Below are 19,906 nucleotides of genomic sequence, written 5' to 3' on the forward strand. Positions count from 1 at the left end.
ATAAAAGGGCAGGCTCCCACCAGATAATTTAATCATCTGATCTATGAAATATTTGATTTGATTAGTCCCATATCACTGAATTTTAAAACCTATTGGTGTTTTCAGACTAATATTCCACTAGATAGCTGGTAATCTACTTATTGTGCAACTTTAGATCAACGTGGGTAGAATTTGGAAATTTATATACCTGTATCGATTTTTTTTCTTTCTTTCTTAAAACTACCAACAAGTTAGTGAACAAGATTCATTAGATAGTTCTCCTCTATAGGATAAGGTTTTATCTTAAAAGATGCATAAAGGTAGTTTCATTATCTAGTCCATACAATTGATCCTTGGTAAGTAATTTACAGGAGCTTCTAGCTTGAGCTGTGCTCATTGTTAACTCAATTTCGATAAAAGGAAGAGGAAAAAAAAATGTCCACTGAATTTCTAGTCCCTGCAGATTTCATGCATCATAACAACTAGAGTGAAGGAAACTACGCATATCTCCGTCTCAAATTTCCAAACACTAGTATTCTTTTTGAAGAATAAGGATCTTGACCCAGTTTTTTGTTGAAAACTAGATAAAATCGAGGAGTAGTAAGTCCAAAACAACGATATTACAGGTTCGACTCTAAATAAAATTATTACAGGCTGTTGAAATGTCCATCTTCAAATTAAGAACAAACACACTGAAATTATCATTCTTTATTCAGATAGAAGCCTGAAATATTAGCTTGCAGAGCTCTTCAGGTGCTGAGAAAAAGGGGCTGTGGTCAGCGTCCATGACAAAAACTTCACTTGGAGGCCATCTCTGAATCATTGCGTCCTGCTGCTCAGGCTTCACCATATTATCTCTAGCTGTCTTTATATACACCCTTCTTATTTTGTTTACATCCTCTTCTTCTCTGAAGCTTACACTGCTGAATACTTGGGCTGGCCATGGCCGAAGCAGCATTGAAGCTAAAGTTGAGTACTGACCCACAAACAAGCTTATTGTAAGAAACTTAAGGTGAACTCATATAAAATTACCACAAACTATTTTGAGTTTTACAGGAAACAGTTATATACAGAAAACTAGCACAAAATTTGAGAACAGGAAGATTAAAAAAAACCCTGACGACGTTAACAATACAGTTAGATTGTTAATTATCCTCTCATGACTCAAATAGAGCTAATCGTTTTCAATCAATTACGCCCAAGTAGATTAACTTAGTCCTCTCCATTCATGGTAGTTTCTCTCTAATGAAAATAGTTCAGAGTAGTTTTCTGAAAATTGAAAAACCATAATAACTCTGTGGAAATAAACAAAAATAGGTTGAAGGAAAACTAACCTCCTCAGGAGTTGATTGATATAAGATTATCCGTTGGAATTCTTTTCTTAGAGAAGCACTTGTTGGTGGTCTGTTGGTCCCTTGGGAAAAGTTGAGGTTGTATACATCACCAAATGATGATAAATCAGGAATTCCCTGTCTCAGGTCAAGAAAGGTAGCATTAGTTTCTCACTAACATCTTCTTCTTTGCTAAAACTCTGCTAGCCCAACAAAAGATCAGAGAACTTAATCTATTTGGATCCTCTGATCACCGCTGCACATAGGGAACATTGCCGCAGTGTAAGCCATGTGACCCACTGAATATAACACATTCTTTGGCTCAAATTATTTGTGGAGGAGAACTTGGAAAAAACAGTTTTTTGGTCATAAGTCGACTCATGCACAGGCATAAGTCGACTTATGGTAAGTCGACTTATGTTTGTGTCGTAAGTCGACTTACGATCTGCTCTGGATTGTTGATTTTGGGCTCTGGCAAGTCGACTTATCAGGTCTGATAAGTCGACTTATGATCTCTTCTCCAGTTGTCGTTTTTCGCTCTGCCAAGTCGACTTATGCAGACTGATAAGTCGACTTACGACGGGTTTTTTGGAAAGTTCAGGTTCCTATTTGCAGTCTGTTTGGGTTTCTGTTTTGGTATAAATACCAATACGATTTGAGGATTTTGTAGGAGCGTTTTGGGGGATTTTGAGCACAAAAAGAGAGATCTTTCTGAGCTATTTGTTAGGGTTATTGGTTGAGAGGTTGAGAGATTTGTTGATGAGATTAGTTAGTTCGTTTGAACGATTTGTAATCTCAATTTGTACTCTCCTTCTCTATTAGTGGAAACCCTCCCCCTTCTTGCCCCGTGGACGTAGGCAATTGCCGAACCACGTAAAACTTTGGTGTTTGTGTTTTGTTTGGTCTTTCTCTCGGCGTTTGTTGGTTTGGTTTCTCAAAGCATCATAGTTGGTTGTTTGTTTGGCTTCCGCGCCGTGCACAACAGTTTGTTCATGTCCAGAATTCAATTTCCTGAACGGAAGAGGCTCGGCAGTAGTTTTTTTTTTTCTCGGGGGTGGCTCGCAATAAGTTATTTCTCACTTTTTGTGTGGATTTCAAAAGCTTGAATATCCACTCGATGAAGATTGACGTGGAAAAGTTCAATGGCACAAACAATTTTGGACTTTAGCGATGCGAAGTCATGGATGCGCTCAACGCGCAAAATTTGGAAGATACGTTGGAGTTGGTCGGAAAACCGGACAATATTGATGAGAAGGTTTGGAAAAAGATGAATCGAACGGCGTGTGGTGTGATTAGGTCTTGTCTCACTCAAGATCTAAAGTATGATGTGATCAATGAGACTTCTGCAAAGAAGATTTGGGAGATCCTTGAGAGCAAGTATTTAACCAAGAGTGTGGAGAATCGCTTGCATTTGAAGAGGAGGCTTTACCGCTTCCAGTTGAAGAAAGGAACCTCCATTGGTGATCACATGAACCACTACACGAAGCTTCTTGCGGATTTGGCGAATGTAGATGTGGTGATTGAAGATGAGGACAAGGCGTTGTTGTTGTTGAGTTCCTTGCCCGACGAGGAATATGACCTTCGTTCTTACTCTTATTAATGGGAAGGCATTTCTTTCGTATAGTGAGGTCACCGTTGCACTTGTGAATTATCAGCTTCGAAAGAAGGATAAGGAGACTTCGATTGAGCCGGTAGCGGGGGCGTTGGTCGCAAGAGAAAAGGGTCCAAACCGTAGTGGGAGGTCGCAGTCTAGAGGGACACATCTTGGAGTTCGTAAGAATCAGTGTGCCTTTTACAAAGAGGATGGACATTGGAAAACCGAATGCCCAAAGTTAGTTGATCGAGCCGGGAAGAATAAGGGAAAAGCTATTCAAGCTTCAGAGGCGAATGTTGTCAAGGAAAATGACAACGATTCAGATTCGGATTCTTCGGGCTACTCGTTATCTGCACTGCCGTCAGTTTGTGTTGCCTACTCTACAGAGTGGATATTGGATTCGGGGGCTACATACCATATTTGCCCCAGGAGGGGTTGGTTCTCCAGCCTTCAGGAGTTGGAAAGAGGGGATTTCGTGCTCATGGGGAATGATCACAAATGCTCTATTGGTGGTATTGGTACTGTTCGGATCAGGATGAGTGACGGGGTGATTCGGGAGTTGGTTGGAGTGAGGTTCGTTCCTCAGTTGAAGAAGAACATCATTTCACTTGGAGCTTTGGAGGCAGCAGGCTATAAGGTGACCTTGCCGCTGCACTTGTGAATTATCAGCTTCGAAAGAAGGATAAGGAGACTTCGTTTGAGCCGGTAGCGGGGGCGTTGGTCGCAAGAGCAAAGGGTCCAAACCGTAGTGGGAGGTCGCAGTCTAGAGGGGCACATCTTGGAGTTCGTAAGAATCAATGTGCCTTTTGCAAAGAAGATGGACATTGGAAAGCCGATTGCCCAAAGTTAGTTGATCGAGCCGGGAAGAATAAGGGAAAAGCTATTCAAGCTTCAGAGGCGAATGTTGTCAAGGCTAGTGGCAACGATTCAGATTCGGATTCTTCGGGCTACTCGTTATCTGCACTGCCGTCAGTTTGTGTTGCCTACTCTACAGAGTGGATATTGGATTCGGGGGCTACATACCATATTTGCCCTAGGAGGGATTGGTTCTCCAGCTTTCAGGAGTTGGAAAGAGGGGATTTCATGCTCATGGGGAATGATCACAAATGCTCTATTGGTGGTATCGGTACCGTTCAGATCAGGATGAGTGACGGGGTGATTCGGGAGTTGGTTGGAGTGAGGTTCGTTCTTCAGTTGAACAAGAACATCATTTCACTTGGAGCTTTGGAGGCAACAGGCTATAGGGTGACCTTGGCGGATGCACGCTTGAAGGTTACATTTGGGTCCACGATTGTGATGAAGGGCGTCAGAAGGAGAAATTTATATTATTTGCACGGAAGCACGGTGATTGATAAGGAGATGACAACTTCATCAGATTCGGCTAGACTGTGGCATTGTTTGGTGCTGGGGTATATGATTGGTAATGCCGTGCATTGGTTGTTGAGGGGTGCTATGACCTGCAGATTGAAGTCCTGTGAGCACATTGGGATGAGCAAGACCGTGGTGGAGTTTGGCACTCCTATCCATCGAGCGAGGGGTCTTTTAGGAGGTGTTCAGTCAGGCATTTGGGGGCCTTCCAAGGAGGCATCATTGGGAGGTAATCGTATCTTGGTTTCCGCAGTTGATGATTGTTCTAGGCATTATTGGGTCGTGACCAGTTCCCGTTGGTGTAAAGTCCTAGAAGTCAACAACAGTTAGAAGAAGTGTATTGGTAGAAAGGTAACTCGTTGTTTCAGCTTTGGTAGGGGTCTTTTCTTGCATTTGTGCCGAGCTCACGGCAGTAGGAGACACTTTATTGGTGTGAAGACTTTAGAGTGACGAGATGAGATGACAGTTTCGATGGGTCGTTCCTTTCTGGAGGAGGATCGGCGTTGGTTGTCGAGCGGGTCGTTCCTTTCTGGAGGAGGATCGGCGTTGGTTGTCGAGCATTGGTTCTGGAGCTTCGACATATTTAGGTCATCTTAGTCACAGGTCGCCGTTGGTTGTCGAGCATTGGTTCTGGAGCTTCGACATATTTAGGTCATCTTAGTCACAGGTCGCCGACTACTGCATTAGGAGTTATTGGATCTGGTGGAGCTGATTCAGATTTTGGATTGCATCGGATATTTGGATACCCAGCATTTGGTCACATTGAGGATGTGAGATTTGATCCGATTGCGCGTTTGGGGTTCGGAGGCTCAGTTGATTATCGTTTGGGAGCTTCTGATTTTGTTCTGAGCAGGTATGTCACTTTTGACTCTCGGCAGGTGGAGAGTGTTGAACAGGTCGTTTGGATATCGCAGCAGGTGGAGAGTGATGCTACTCCACGTTGGGTGGAGATTACTCCACATACTCCAGATCATACTGCGTCATTTGGGATTCCAGCTGAGGTGACACAGGTTGGGGATCATTTGATTTCGGATGCAGATGATGGATTGGTTTTGGATTCGGTTGCAGCTGGTGGACATGATTTGGATACGGCCATTGGTTCACCTCATATGGAGGTGTTTGATTTGTATCAGTTTGGGGCCGCTATCAGTTGCAGATCCGTCGGCGATACTGGGGAAGAGTTGCAGACTTTTCTATTTGTTTGAGGGCCTTTGGAGGCCGTTGGATGAACTACGTGAAGGCTTGATTCCTTGGGCAAAGGATACGTAGGCAGTCATTTTGATGCAGCCGATTTGGTGAGCGACATCGACATTTGGGGTGAGTGTTCGCACTCCCGTTTGGGTCTCATTATGTGAGGCATTTGTTTGGTTGGTGTCGGCTCAGTTTTGGGAAAACTTCGCCGAGGTGGAGAATTGTGGAGAAGAATTGGAAAAAGCAGATTTTTGGTCATAAGTCGACTCATGCACAGGCATAAGTCGACTTATGGTAAGTCGACTTATGTTGGTGCATGAGTCGACTTACGTTCTGCTCTGGATTGTTGGTTTTTTGCTCTGCCAAGTCGACTTATCAGGTCTGATAAGTCGACTTATGATCTCTTCTCCAGTTGCTGTTTTTCGCTCTGCCAAGTCGACTTATGCAGACTGATAAGTCGACTTATGACGGGTTTTTTGGAAAGTTCAGGTTCCTATTTGCAGTCTGTTTGGGTTTCTGTTTTGGTATAAATACCAATACGATTTGAGGGTTTTGTGAGGAGAGTTTTGGGGTTTTGGAGCACCTCTTCTCCAGTTGTCGTTTTTCGCTCTGCCAAGTCGACTTATGCAGACTGATAAGTCGACTTACGACGGGTTTTTTGGAAAGTTCAGGTTCCTATTTGCAGTCTGTTTGGGTTTCTGTTTTGGTATAAATACCAATACGATTTGAGGGTTTTGTAGGAGCGTTTTGGGGGATTTTGAGCACAAAAAGAGAGATCTTTCTGAGCTATTTGTTAGGGTTATTGGTTGAGAGGTTGAGAGATTTGTTAGTGAGATTAGTTGGTTCTTTTGAACGATTTGTAATCTTAATTTGTACTCTCCTTCTCTATTAGTGGAAACCCTCTCCCTTCTTGCCCCGTGGACGTAGGCAATTGCCGAACCACGTTAAAATTGGTGTTTGGTTTGTGCATTGATATTTGGTTGTTTTTGACCTTCTTGGATCGGCGTTTGTTTTGGTTCCTCGGCGCCGCCGTCAGCACAACATTATTCTCATAATTGGCTAGCTAATGCTACACTTGCTCATCACGATGTGATAACTGGTCTGCCACAAGATCACTACTAAGCGATGTGGGCTCTAGATGTGGCTCATATGGGTTCTAGAGATGATTTCCACCACTCGCACGGTTGTTTGTTGGAAATTTGTAGTAAAAAGACAAAGAAAGAAAATTTGACTTGTATTCCTCTCAAAATCAATTACAATTTGGATTCCGATTACAAAAGAGAGGAGAATGGATTTGATTCTCCCCTTTGTTTAATTCTGGGTTCTTCACGGTGGCGATGAGATGCTTCCCTCAAATGCTCGTGTCGAGTTTGCTTCTCGTTGACGATCCGAACGTCTTGATTCACTGGAACGATGTCTTCTCCTCACGATTTGACGCTGTGGAGAACTTGCGTGGCAAGTTTTGAAATAACTCTTAACGAGTTGATAACTCTGAACGAGTTTTAGAAGAACTCGTAGAGTAAGTTTTGAACTCTGAGCGAGTTGATAACTCTGACGAGTTTTAGAAGAACTTGCAGAGCAAGTTTTGAACTCTGATCGAGTTGATAACTCTGAACGAGTTTGAACTCTTGAAAAAGAGTTGATTTGAACCGAAAGTTCGGTTAATAAGCCAAGGAAGAAGCTCCTGTTGCTGGTCTCCAAAACTCCTTGTTGCTGCAGAACGCGGCAAGATGCTCGATCAAGGATCCCCAAAAAGTCAGCTCCCCCCTCCAAAAAAAAAGAGGATCCGAACTCAGTTGAGTTTTGAGGTATTTATAGGGGGTTAAGGGTATAACCGCCCCCTTAAATATCTCCTTAATGAGGGTTTAATGGGGTCTAACTGCTCCCCATAAATCTCTCCATGATAGGGTAGTGATCCCCTAAAATCTTGGGGAGAAAACGGTTCTGGAACCGTTCAAATCGTGCTTGAACGAGTTAAACGCTGAAAACAGCGTTCTGGGCTCGAACTGTGCGTTTCTGGACCTGAAACGCACAGTTGAGGCTGAAAACGCACAGCTGGAGCTGAAAAACGCACAGCTGGAGCTGAAAAACGCACAGCTGGGCTGAAAACGCACAGTTGAGGCTGAAAACGCACAGCTGAGGCTGAAAACGCACAGCTGAGGCTGAAAACGCACAGCTGAGGCTGAAAACGCACAGCTGGGCCTGTAAACGCACAGTTGGCCTGTTTCAGGCTAAAAACGCACAGTTGAGCCCATAAACGCACAGTTGAGCCGTAAACGCACAGTTGGCCTGTAAACGCACAGTTGGCCTGTTTCAGGCTAAAAACGCACAGTTGAGCCCATAAACGCACAGTTGAGCCGTAAACGCACAGTTGGCCTGTAAACGCACAGTTGAGCCCATAAACGCACAGTTGGCCTGAAAACGCACAGTTGACCTGTTTAAAGGCTGAAAACGCACAGTTTGTGCTGTTTTAGAGATGAACTCTGCGTTTTAGGCTGAAAACGCAGAGTTGTGCCTGTTTAAAGGCTGAAAACGCACAGTTGTGCTGTTTTAAAGATTAACTCTGCGTTTCTAGATTGAAAACGCAGAGTTGAGCCTGTTTAAAGGCTGAAAACGCACAGTTGTGCTGTTTTAGCGATTAACTCTGCGTTTTGATGTTGAAAACGCAGAGTTGAGCATGTGCGCTTTGACTCTGTAATGCAGAGGCGAACCTTAGGCGGGCTTGGCGGGCTTCAGGCTAAGTCCAATGTTCTGATGAAGTCCAGTCTTGCAGACGGACCTCAGAACATAATTTGCTGCGAAGAACAGGTCATAACTTTCAAACCGTAAGTCGGAATTAGACGAATTATATATGAAAATCGGCTATCTCGACGAGACGGGGCCATCCGAACCTAGCCGAAGGCTTCGGTTCGCTTCCTCCGTTTTGCCAAATTCCTTACGGTTTGAGAGATATCTGCATTTTAATATGAAGAGACCGTCAATTTGTAGTCTCTTTTGCTAGAGCTTTGCACAGATCGTCCTCTTGTAATCTTCGTCTTGGCTCCTTGAAAATATGAGAGTCGTCAGGTTGTAACTCCCGATGTTGATTGTGAATGCTGTTGAATTGGGGCCTTCATTAGTTGTTGTGAAGGTCGTCAGATTGTAACCTTCTACGTGAAAGTCCTCAAATTGTAGCCTTCTGGAAGTCGTCAGATTATAACTTCCATCATCGGTGTTTGATGAGGGATTAACTATCTATTGTGATTTTTAGACAGCCTACAGAACCCCCTCCAAAGTTTTCGAAAGTTCGCGGTTGACTGGGACGAATTTTCGGAATACTTTGGATCTCAACTCTGATCTTGGAGCTGTTGATTCCTTGTCACAAAGGAGTTGTTCTCTGCACTCGCTTCGAAAGCAGCTTGGTTGAACGGATTTTCCATGCAGGACCTGTGTGAAGGTATGTGCCATAATCCTGCTTCTGGAATGTGGGGGTGGACCCTGCATTTTGAACTTGAGATGCGGGTTTCACCGTTGCATGTTGAATTTGGAACACAGGTGTGACCTCGGCGTTTGGTTTTTTGCATCGCGGGTCAACATTTTGACTTAAGACATGGAAGTGGCTTCCGTGCATTTTTGACTAAGTCTTTGAGACTTGTCTTTGGCGCATCTGTTTTAAGTCTCGACTCACATCTATTAAGCTGATGGGCCTGCAAATGTGCGTAGGATTTTTGGCAAACCCTCAGCCATCAACGGATTTGATAAGCCTTTACCGACTACCGTTTGAGTCGGGCTAGCATGTGAATCATCTAGGTCCGTTCCACATGTAACGTTGTGCTAAGAGAATGAACTCTCTTAGTCTTGATGCTATGATTTTGAATACATAGACTTTGTCATTTTGACGGGAAAAGACTAACCGGCAACGCGTGTTAGGCGTAGACTTATCTCTATTTAGGGATCGAGATAAAGTCCCCCATGCGTGTGAGGCATGGATTTTGATGTCCTTTTCACGGTAAAAGACTAACCGGCAACGCGTGTTAGGCGTAGACTTATCTCTATTTAGGGATCAAGATAAAGTCCCCCATGCGTGTGAGGCATGGATTTTGATGTCCTTTTCACGGTAAAAGACTAACCGGCAACGTGTGTTAGACATTGACTTATCCCTACTTAGGATTCAGGATAAAATTCCCCATGCGTGTAAGGCATGGATTTTGGCGTTATTAATAACGACCTGCTACGATATTGAATACGTAGGCTTTGCTATTATTGCGGGAATAGGCTACCCGGCAGCATGTGTTAGATGCAGACTTATCTCTAATTAGGGATCGAGATAAAGTCCCCCATGCGTGAAGGCATGGATTTTTGGTGTCATTTCTTCCTGTGTAGCTTGAAACACCGAAAGAATTAACAAGTTCATTGGGGGGTTGACTGTTAGAGGTGTTATGTTAACATAACAGTATTTTACGGACCTATCGCAGATATGACCATGTCTTGGGCTTGTACTGTGAGCGGCTGCTTGATGGGTTTGGAGTACTGTACTCCTTCCCTTCACGTCGTGAGAAGTGGGGTTGCGGTTGCCCAGTACTCGAGTGGATCTAGCCGACTTGCCGTTTGCAGGCGGATTCAGCTCTTAACTCGTGCAGGCGAAGCGAGCTTTCTACAGGCGGACTTGGTGACTGACCGGCCACTCGTACTGTGAGCGGCTACTTGACTGCATGGATTTGATTGGTTGCTCGTACTACGAGCAGCTACTTGATGGGCTTGGAGTACTGTGCTCCATCCCTCCACGTCATGGGAAGTGGGAAGACCCATCCCTGTATGCGGTGTAGCAGCTGTTGGGTATGAATTCGACTCTAGACCCATGCGGGCGAGTTGAGTAAGCAGGCGAATCTGGGTGATCTTGACTCATGCGGGCGAGTCGATCATACAGGTGAGTCTGTGATCAACAACCGCGGGTGAATTTGGGCAACCGTAAGGCTTGGGTTTGCGCTGGTGAGTCCAGCCCATGGGTGAGTCCCCCACCCTCAAGATCGGCGAACAACTCTGACTCGCAGGCGAATTTCTCGTATGTCTGCAAAGGTAATTTTTACCGTCTACAGTTGATAGCCTCGGGAGTCATTTTAACTGTAATGAAATTAATGAAAAAAACTTTAGTTTATATACTAAAATGACCTCCATAAAATCAAAAGTTAACGATTCAAAATACCTAAGGTAGGAGCTGTAACCTCCAAGACCTGTTCACGAGGAGGACTTGAGACACCCAAGTCCCCGATAGGAGATTCAGCTTCGAGAATATGAGGAAAAACTGACTCATCCTCACATGATCCCGGAAGGCATCATCTATGGCGGCATCGCTACCGCCAGAGTAATCGACCTCCTCCTCCTCCTCCTTTTCGTTCATTTTTGTTTGCAGAAGAGACAATGGTAGTAGCATCCACCGCTCCTGCTTAAAGTTAGAAAAAACATGAGGTGATCAGATTCAACTTTATAATTAAAAGAGGAATAAGAGAATTTATACCTTCCAAAATGATTGATTGAGTGTCTTTGGCCTCGGTGGTCGACGGAGTCAAGATGGTAGGTGGAGTCACTCCTGAGCTTGGGTCAGGATCAAGTGTGGCATGGCCCTCCCCCACTTCAGTAGTTGTCACCGCTTCATCGTGGCGAGCTTTGTTAGCCACTTATTCATCAGAAGTCCTAACGACTGCCTCCCGTTGACGTTTTAGCGAAATTAGGAGATCGGGAGAAAAAGATGGCATCCGCAATGTTCGGCAATAGGACCCCTAAGTTGCTCCAGGAATACCCTAACCCGAGCCAACTCCTCTGTTATTTTAGTCTCTTTGTAAGAGGGGAGCTGAGAGAGATCGTATGGAGCTTGAAATTCCGTGCCCGAGAAATCACCCAGCCCCTTATGAAGCCCTCATAAGCCTCTGAGTCTTCTTGAGGAACCTCTTCAGACACCGTGACTCTGTGCTCTTCCTACCTTGACACGCAGGAAACTCCTCTTGAGCAACGCCTCTATGCCTCCAAGCAGGACTCGTAGGGATTGAACTTGCCAGAGTCGTGTTCGCACTCTGATACCACTTACAAAACATAAGTGTATGGCAGAGCATGTGGTCCCTGAGTGGCAACTCAAAACATGCTCCAGTGCATCCCGTGTGGGTCTAGAGCCAACCCCGCATGCCATCTATCAACTCTCCCTCATAACTTAACCTAGAGTTGATATTCCCTACATACAATTGATCATACCCGAATTGACGGGCAAATCTGCAGGGAAGATAGGGTTCCATATAGCACAATGAGCCCATCCAAAGGACATGATAGCCTGGTCAAATGTTGACCAGCCATCGGAAGCTACCTAAGGATACAGTTGTATGGTTGTCCCCCGTCGATGTGTCTTAGAGAGACTCACCATATCCTCTATCTGCAAAATAGGGGAAGCACCAGTAGAAGATGTAATTACCGAGAAAGACAATGCTTTCCTCACCTCTGCAATTTGTTTGTACTTCCATGTGGACTTCTCTAGCCTCTGAACAAAGGGAATTAGCTTCCCTTCCAATCGTGCAACTGGTGCACTCATGAGGCACTCATAATGCAGCACGTACCACACCATCAAGTAGGTATATAGCAGGCTGACAAGGGAACTTTGGGTTTTAGCTATCTCTTCTCCCCCTTCCGCCTCGACAAACGACACTCTATAGAACTGTGTCATAAGGGTCCGGAGTCCACTTTGTATGCATGCTACCATAGCTAGCAACAATGCATATGACCGTCCATAGGCCAAACGGACCGCGGGAAAGATGACCTCCACCGGGATCGCCTCAAAAGAGTGTGTGGAGACCACACATCTTTTCAACCACAGCATAAGATACCCGACATGCAAGGCCTTAGCTGATATCGGGGACTCATCTTGGTGGTGGAATGATTCGAAAGTCGTCCCCACCTTGAATCCTCTTTCGTTATGTTCGAGGGTTTCTACGACCTTACCCCTGAATATTCTCTTCTCTACCTCCACCCAATCACAAGTGTTTAGTGCCAGGATGAGCATCTTCTTATCATCATTGTGCCTAAACAAGTAATCAGCCCAATTCTTGTGGCTGATTCTTGGGGTCCTCTTCTTCTTGCCCGTATGATTCACCGCCTCGATAGTGTTCAGACATATGTGATAATGACAGAGAAACTCCCATAGAGTCTCCACCATATGAGGGAACTTGTCCGAGAGATATTCAATCTCTTGTTGGCTAGGGACATACTCTTCGTATGAGAACTCCCCCATCGGCAGGCTTGACACTTCATACATTTTGTGAAGTGCGAATCCTAGTTCCCCATTCAGGGTGAAGAATGTGCCACTCTTGGGATAATATAGTTCAAGTATACTCTGGAATTGTGAGGCATTAATCTTCAGGCTATACTGGGTGGACCTGATAGCAGAGTACAATTCTGTACCCTATATATCGGAGTTTTCTGCTAGGATGAACTATGTAATCCTAAACCACCAAGGACTGTTGCCAAGTGCAGAATGGATCCACCTTGGAGCCTTAAAGTCCTTCGGAGAAAATTTTCCCCCAATATTAAAGAAGATGTGATAGAAAGTCTTCATCATCACAGCTATATCCCCCATAAGTAGATTGCTTTACAACAGACCAGGATACAGAGTAGTGATGCACTTGCTGGAATTGTCGATCCTAAAACTAGCGGTAGAACCTGTGAAAATCCTACTGGTGACCCTATCTTAAGTCGGAGCTAAGTCCCAATTCATCATGCGAGGGACGAAAAGCAATCACAACTCCACGATCAAAAACCCCCTTTGCATGTTGGGGATACAATAAAGCACGCATTGACGACGCGTAACCATTTACCCTCCCCAAGGAGTAGACTTATTGGATCAGTAACTGAGTCTCCAAAGAGGAAAGAAGGCTTCCTCATTTCCCTTCTCGTCATATCGGTGAGAACGACATCAGTGATGAGCTCACGCAACGTCAGATGATGCCTCTTAGTGACCCTTCGTACTAATTTCGCAGAGCTGTCAGCGGAAAACATCGGTATAGGATCGAGTAGTGGGAACTTGGGCGGGGCTGAGAAGCCTGTACCACCAGCAAGGCCAATGACACTGACTCTCAAAAGAGCCTCATCAGAAAAAGCAACTGCAAAACAAAACAAAAAAAAGAATAAAAGGGAGGAGTTAGAAAATTTTGACTCAAAGTTGAAAATTTTACTAAGTATTTAAAACAGGCGGACTGCAACGTGCAGGCGGACTGCAACGTGCAGGCGAGCTCCACCATACAGGCGAGCTAATAAAGCTCGCCTGACAAGCACAACTCGCCTAACAAGTACAGAGACTTGCCTGACAAGAGAAAAGTTCGCCTCACAAGCAGAGCTTGCTTGACAAGCACAACTCACCTTACAAATAGAGCTCGCTTGACAAGTAGAGCTCGTCTAACCAGAATAGTGCTCGCCTAACAAGAAAGCCCGTCTGAATAGCAGAGCTTCACCTAAGTAAACGAAGCTTGCCAGAAGGTGAACGACTCATGTTCATCTTCTCAAACTAGTTCCACAGTTCTTAACTTACCAGAATATGCTGGGGGTACGCCGAGGCGGCGATAACGACAATGGTGGTTCTAGAGGCGGCGGAAGAGGAAGCTTTCCTCTTCCCCTTTGAGGCGAGAACTTTAAATTTTGGGGCCATATCAGAATTGAGAAAGAAACGAAGGGAGATGAGCTCTGTTTTTTCTCTTCTCTTTAAAAGCTCAAGCAAAATTTTTTTAAAGTGTTCAGTAAAATTACCTAGAGAGGGGTGAATAGGGTAATGTGCTAATCTAATCTGATTTAATATCAATTTAAAACTTATTAACAAATTATTCTTGTAAGTATGATCTAATTATGAGCAAGAATATGTAATATAAACAAAGGGCGATATAAACATAAACTAAAATGCAAATGAGATAGTGCAAATAATCAACACAAACACACAAAGATGATAACGGAGTTTGGTCCTTCCAACCTACGTCTCCGCTCCCTACTCCCGAGGAGAATCCACTATCACAACGGGTTTTCAACGTTCACCCAAAACATTTACACCTCACAATCAGTTTTCTAGCTCACCGAAAACTTTCATAATCTCATACACTTGTAATCACACTCTACACCCTCTAAGTGTTGGCCTAGCCCGTGTCGCATTTATCAAGTGTTTGGAATTACAACCTCTTACTAGGCTTTACCACCGACCCCACTCCTATTGGAATCGATCCTGTCTCTTACCATACACTCTTCTCGGTGTACAAGTGTATTACAAAATGTATCTCATAATTAAGCTCAGGTAAAAAGATTTGTTCTCTATAATATATAAGAACTCAATGTAAGCTCACACTCAATGATACAATCTCACACCACAACCAAATTATACTTAATGTGAAATACTAAAAGCTCAAAGTGGTGTATGTGATCAATGAGGAATAACAAAACTAAACTCAATATAAAATCTAGCTTAATGAAATGGATAATCAACAAATATAAACATATAACGCTAGAAATTGAGTTCAGAGAAAAGTTCTCTAAAAACAAGAGTGAGAGAGATGAGAGATTGAAGCTCAAACATCAAAGATTTAATCTTCTCCTCTTATGTAAACTTCTTCACATAAACTAACTTGAAAACCAAACTTAAACACACTTAAAACTTTGAAAAAAAAGCCTTTTCAAACTCCCTTAAACATCCATGACAAAAGAATGAGAGAAGAGGGCTTTTATAGCCTTTTTATAGCCTCCCAAACTAGCCAAAAAACCCCAAACCCCACAAAAATCAGAACTAACCATTTACTAGCCGTTATAGGCTGAAAAGATACTATAATTCGACTTATTACAGGTGTAAGTTAACTCTTAAAGTCAACAGTTTTAGGTTTTGACAGTTTCTAGAATTTTGTGTATCTGGCTTTCTAAAATCAATTAAAAATAGTAAATTAACTTCAGAAATCATGATTTTGAGGGAAGTTTCTAAACATGTAGATAAACATGTTAGAGAAAGAAGTTCTAAAATATCACTTCTCGTTTGTGAGAAATAACTATTTTAAAACAGATATTACAGTTTCTAAAAACTGTTGAAACACTCGATTTTGTAAAACTAATTTGACATAGTAAATCAACTCCAAAAATGATAAAATTTTGGAAAATATTTATAAAAAATGTAATAGAACATGTTAGAAAAATAAATTTTTACATTGCATTCCCCATTTATGAGAAACTCATTTATTTTGCATACCGGTTGAAAGTATGAAAACGTCAAAGTTGATGTGTTTAGTAATCAATGTGTTTTTTTATTTTGTTTTTATAAAAAACATTATGCCATGGTGTTTCTTTTTCAAATGTGTTTTGAAAACATCATTTTGATTAAACTAGTTTGACCATTTATATAGCGGCAGTGGGCGGGCGGGCGGCTGGCGACGGCAGGCGGATGGCGGTAAGCCGGCGGCCCGGCCGACGGGGCAATGCGAACGACGGACCGTCGGCTTTACCATCGGGTAGTGCGAGTAGCCGACGGACAGCCCTACTGTGGCTCGACGGCGGGCCGGAAGCTGCCGGACGGGGTGCGGTGGCCGGCGATCGGTAACGGCCGGGACAGCGGGGGCTGGTGGTGGGCGGCGATCTGTGCGGCACAGGCTGGGCGCCGGCGGACGCGCGGGTGGTCGACGGACGGCTGATCGGTGGGGCGCGAGGATGGAGGGTGTCGGTGCCCACTATCGTCGCGGCGGCGACGCGGCCGGGCAGCAGCGCGCAACTCCCGGTTGCAGCGGTGGCGAAGCGGGGCGGTATGTGGCTGGTGGCTCGACGGACCTGCGCGGTCGGCGACGGTAGGACGACGCGGGCGGGTGGCGCGGCCGGTGCGTAACCGAGGGCGGCGGGACCGGCGGGGCTGACGTGACTGGCGAGCGCGGCCAATTGGCTTAGATGAAAAAACGGAATCTCAAAACACTTTTTTGGTGTTTTGAGAAAAGTGTTTAATTTTTAGATTTTGTAAAGGGACAAGTCAAAAAAACGTCTCGGTTGCCAAACGCGTTTCTTTGTTTTTGTTGGGAAAAAAACAGAAATGATAAAAACGCCACGGTTGCCAAACGCTCAGTTTTTGATGAAATGATTTCAAACAAACTTAAAAATTCTTTTGAATGGATTTATAGACTTATGAGAAGATGTAAAATAGTATCATTAAGTCAATAATCTTCAAACATATTATTTTCTCAAATACATTATTTTCTTAAAATGAAAACAATGAAATGAAAGCAATGCGTGTGTATAATTTGAGCTTCAAATATAACCACACAAAGTATAAACCTAAAACACTATACCTATACCCAAGTAAGTGATTTTCAATTTGCTTGTCGATATTGGTTTGCGGGGATAAAGCAATATGAATCTTGACTTGAATTATGATGGCTTCAATCCATGTTCCTTCCATCCTCTAATGGATATGATCGTGTAAGCACAAGTCCAACCAACCTCCGACTGTGTTGCTTGTCTAGAATACCTAATAGGCAAATACAAATGCTAGGCAAATGATATTAGCGATTATTTATAAATTATCATCAAAACAAAGGTACTAACAATCTCCCTCTTTTTAATGATGACAAACAATCTACACAAAGAGTATATATAAAATATGCAATAAAGCAAAATACCCATAAATACTCACAAATCATTTTTTTCTCCCCTTTTGTCAACATCAAAATGAGGACAAGGAATAAGAGAGCGAAAGCTCCCCCTATCAATAAGCACGGTGAGTATAAAAAAATATAGGGAATTGCTCCCTCTATCAAAATACCATATAAAATGTATGCAAAGATGACTATGGCAAGCAACAAAATATGTTTATACATTTGCCACACAAGAAAGTATATGCATGATAGTTATTGTGAGCAAACATAAAACACAAATCACAAATAAAATACATTATAAAGCACAAATGAGATGATCCATAACCTCAAACATATAAACATCATCATCAAAGTGTTTACAATGATTCCATAAGCAAAAACCCATTAAACACAATGCAAAATCGTAGAAAATACTAAGACAAACATATGTGAGCAAGCATAGATATAGAATATGCTAAACACAACTCACATAGAAAAAGACCAAGTGAACACATATATATGTATCATTAAGACAAAGTGTCACAAAGGTCTAAAACATAAATATATATCAATAAGATATATATCAAAAATAAAAAGAAATTTCAAAGATAGGAATCGAAAAATAAAAATCAATAATCAAATGCTTAATCAATAAATCCAAAAATTTATAAATTCTCAAAACATAAGTCATGATTGATTGAGAACACACACACACACACATACTTATACATTTTTCAAAATTAAAGTAAAAGGTAAATGACAAGTCATAATTGATTAAGAACTTTAAAAACACAATACCATCAAAACATATAAAAAAATATTTTTGTAGGGGTAAGTAAGTGATCAAGCAAATATTTGATTCAAATGATAGTCATGCTCAACCTCTTCCAAAACAATCTCTTATACATGATCACATAAAAAATAATGTCAAAATATTTATGTGTTTTATCTAGAAAGATTAAAAAGAGTTATGCTTAGGATAAATCAAGATCAAATTATATCATTTTCGACAGGAAAACTAGAAAAGCTTGTTTTAACCCATATGAATACCCAATAAACATGATATGAAGGGAAAAGATTAATAATTCGGGTGCTCAAACACAAACCTCACATCAAAATCAAAGGCAATAAAAATGAAAACAAAAAAAATTTATATGTCAATACTTTTGTTTACATATTCAAAAATTTCAAAACACGTTTTCCAAAAACAAGTAATAAAAAACAAAAATGCTAAAAATATCTTTTGAAATCAAACATGCTTTGGTACCTAATTTTTCTTGGTACCGAAGAGTTTAGGAACATTATCCCTATCATTTAAGTTCAAAGCCCTAGGGTTATGATCCCTTTTGGGCGCATATAGTGCACTAATCCGGTCATAATAATAATCACTCAAATAACCCTTTCGATTGTAATATGTGCAATGAAAAAGACCCATTTATTTTTGTGGACTATATGGATGTGCATAAGGAATATTTGCAAGTAAAGATGGTATTTTAAAATCATTTTATAAATGTGAAATATTATTAAACAAAGACGGTCTTTTTGGAACATTTTACAAATTAGAAACTTTTTGCAAGTCAAAACGAAATTTTGTAAGATGTCCAAATCTACTACAAACATCACATTTAAACACACGTGGTCTTTTAGAAACATTTAGCAAATATGAAACCTTTTGTAAATTAAAATAAAATTTTGCCAAATGGCCAAAGTGACCTCAATAATCACACTTGAACACATTAGCATGCTTATGATGAATGTTATGTGTATGTGTATATGTATGATGTGATGAAGAAACTTTATGAGATGCACAATAAGTACATGGATTAGAATTTGTTGGTTTATGTGCATCATAGCAAAATTTAGAAAGATGACATTTTTGGCCGCAAATAGTACACTTATAAATTTTGTTATACATGTGTGCATAGTGTGTGCGTGTTTTGGAAGTATTTGTACAAGACTTAGCACACAAGTTCATAAATTTCTTATTATTATCAATGCATATTTTAAGGATTGAATCTAAAAATGATATGCGATCCTAAACATGATTCAACTCATTATTGGCCATATTTGCATTGATATTAGAAGTAGAGCAAATATACTTATTTATAAATGAATTCAATTCATTTTTAGTGGTTTTTACTTCTAATATGGCATTATTTTTCTCATGAGTTAAGCTAGCAACATTTGAAGTCAATGCAATATGATCCAATTTTAATTTTTTTATTGTTTTATTTGAGGATCACATTTTCATTAGAAATAGTATCAAACTTAGATGCTAAAAACTCATGATTGGATTTAAGTTCAACATGCTTGCTTTTTAAGTCAAATAAAATTTTTATGCAACTTAGTGTAGGCATGCATTAACCTATCACATGTACATGCGAGTTCTTTAATAGAAAGTTCACTTTCGGAATCCGAATCGCATACCACACCGGGGCTATCACCTAGTGGCCGAGTGCATGATGATGATCCTCTAATAGGACTTGAAGAGGAAGCTACCAAATCTTGTCGAATCGCCTCCAAATTCCATTGATGTGCTTCTATAAATTTCCATAATATGTAAGCACTATCAAATGAATCAAGCTTGTTAGAAAAAGATGAGTCAAAAGCGTTAAGCAAAAAATCTAACAAAAGCTTATTCACTATAAATATTTTCTTATCATGTTTGCTCCACTTGGATTTCTCCAATATGGGCATAATATAAGCACAATCGATAATTTCCCACAAATCAAAATGTCTAGATCTAATAAATAATTTAAATCTAACACACCATTGAGCATAAGAGAAACCATACAACAATCTAGGAGCAACATTAATAGCATAACCTAAACTAGGTGCACCATATATATATA

The 19,906-nt window shown here is 41.7% G+C and overlaps 1 protein-coding gene across 2 annotated transcripts in view; it reads right to left on the minus strand.

The window, feature by feature from the left end:
- LOC109820481 (methylesterase 17) overlaps positions 488–19,906 on the minus strand; it is a 26,937-nt gene continuing 7,518 nt past the window's right edge. Inside the window, exons 3-4 of one of the 2 annotated variants that reach the window (XM_020386630.1) lie at positions 1,314–1,448; positions 488–955 (exon numbers count right to left, since the gene is read on the minus strand). In XM_020386630.1, the coding sequence (XP_020242219.1) occupies positions 692–955; positions 1,314–1,448 (399 nt within the window). In that variant the 3' untranslated portion in view covers positions 488–691. The remainder of the gene's footprint in view (positions 956–1,313; positions 1,449–19,906) is intronic. The other variant, XM_020386631.1, reaches the window with a different exon arrangement.

This window comes from Asparagus officinalis, chromosome 8, assembly GCF_001876935.1.
Source record: "Asparagus officinalis chromosome 8, Aspof.V1, whole genome shotgun sequence".
In the NCBI taxonomy this organism is placed as follows: domain Eukaryota; kingdom Viridiplantae; phylum Streptophyta; class Magnoliopsida; order Asparagales; family Asparagaceae; genus Asparagus; species Asparagus officinalis.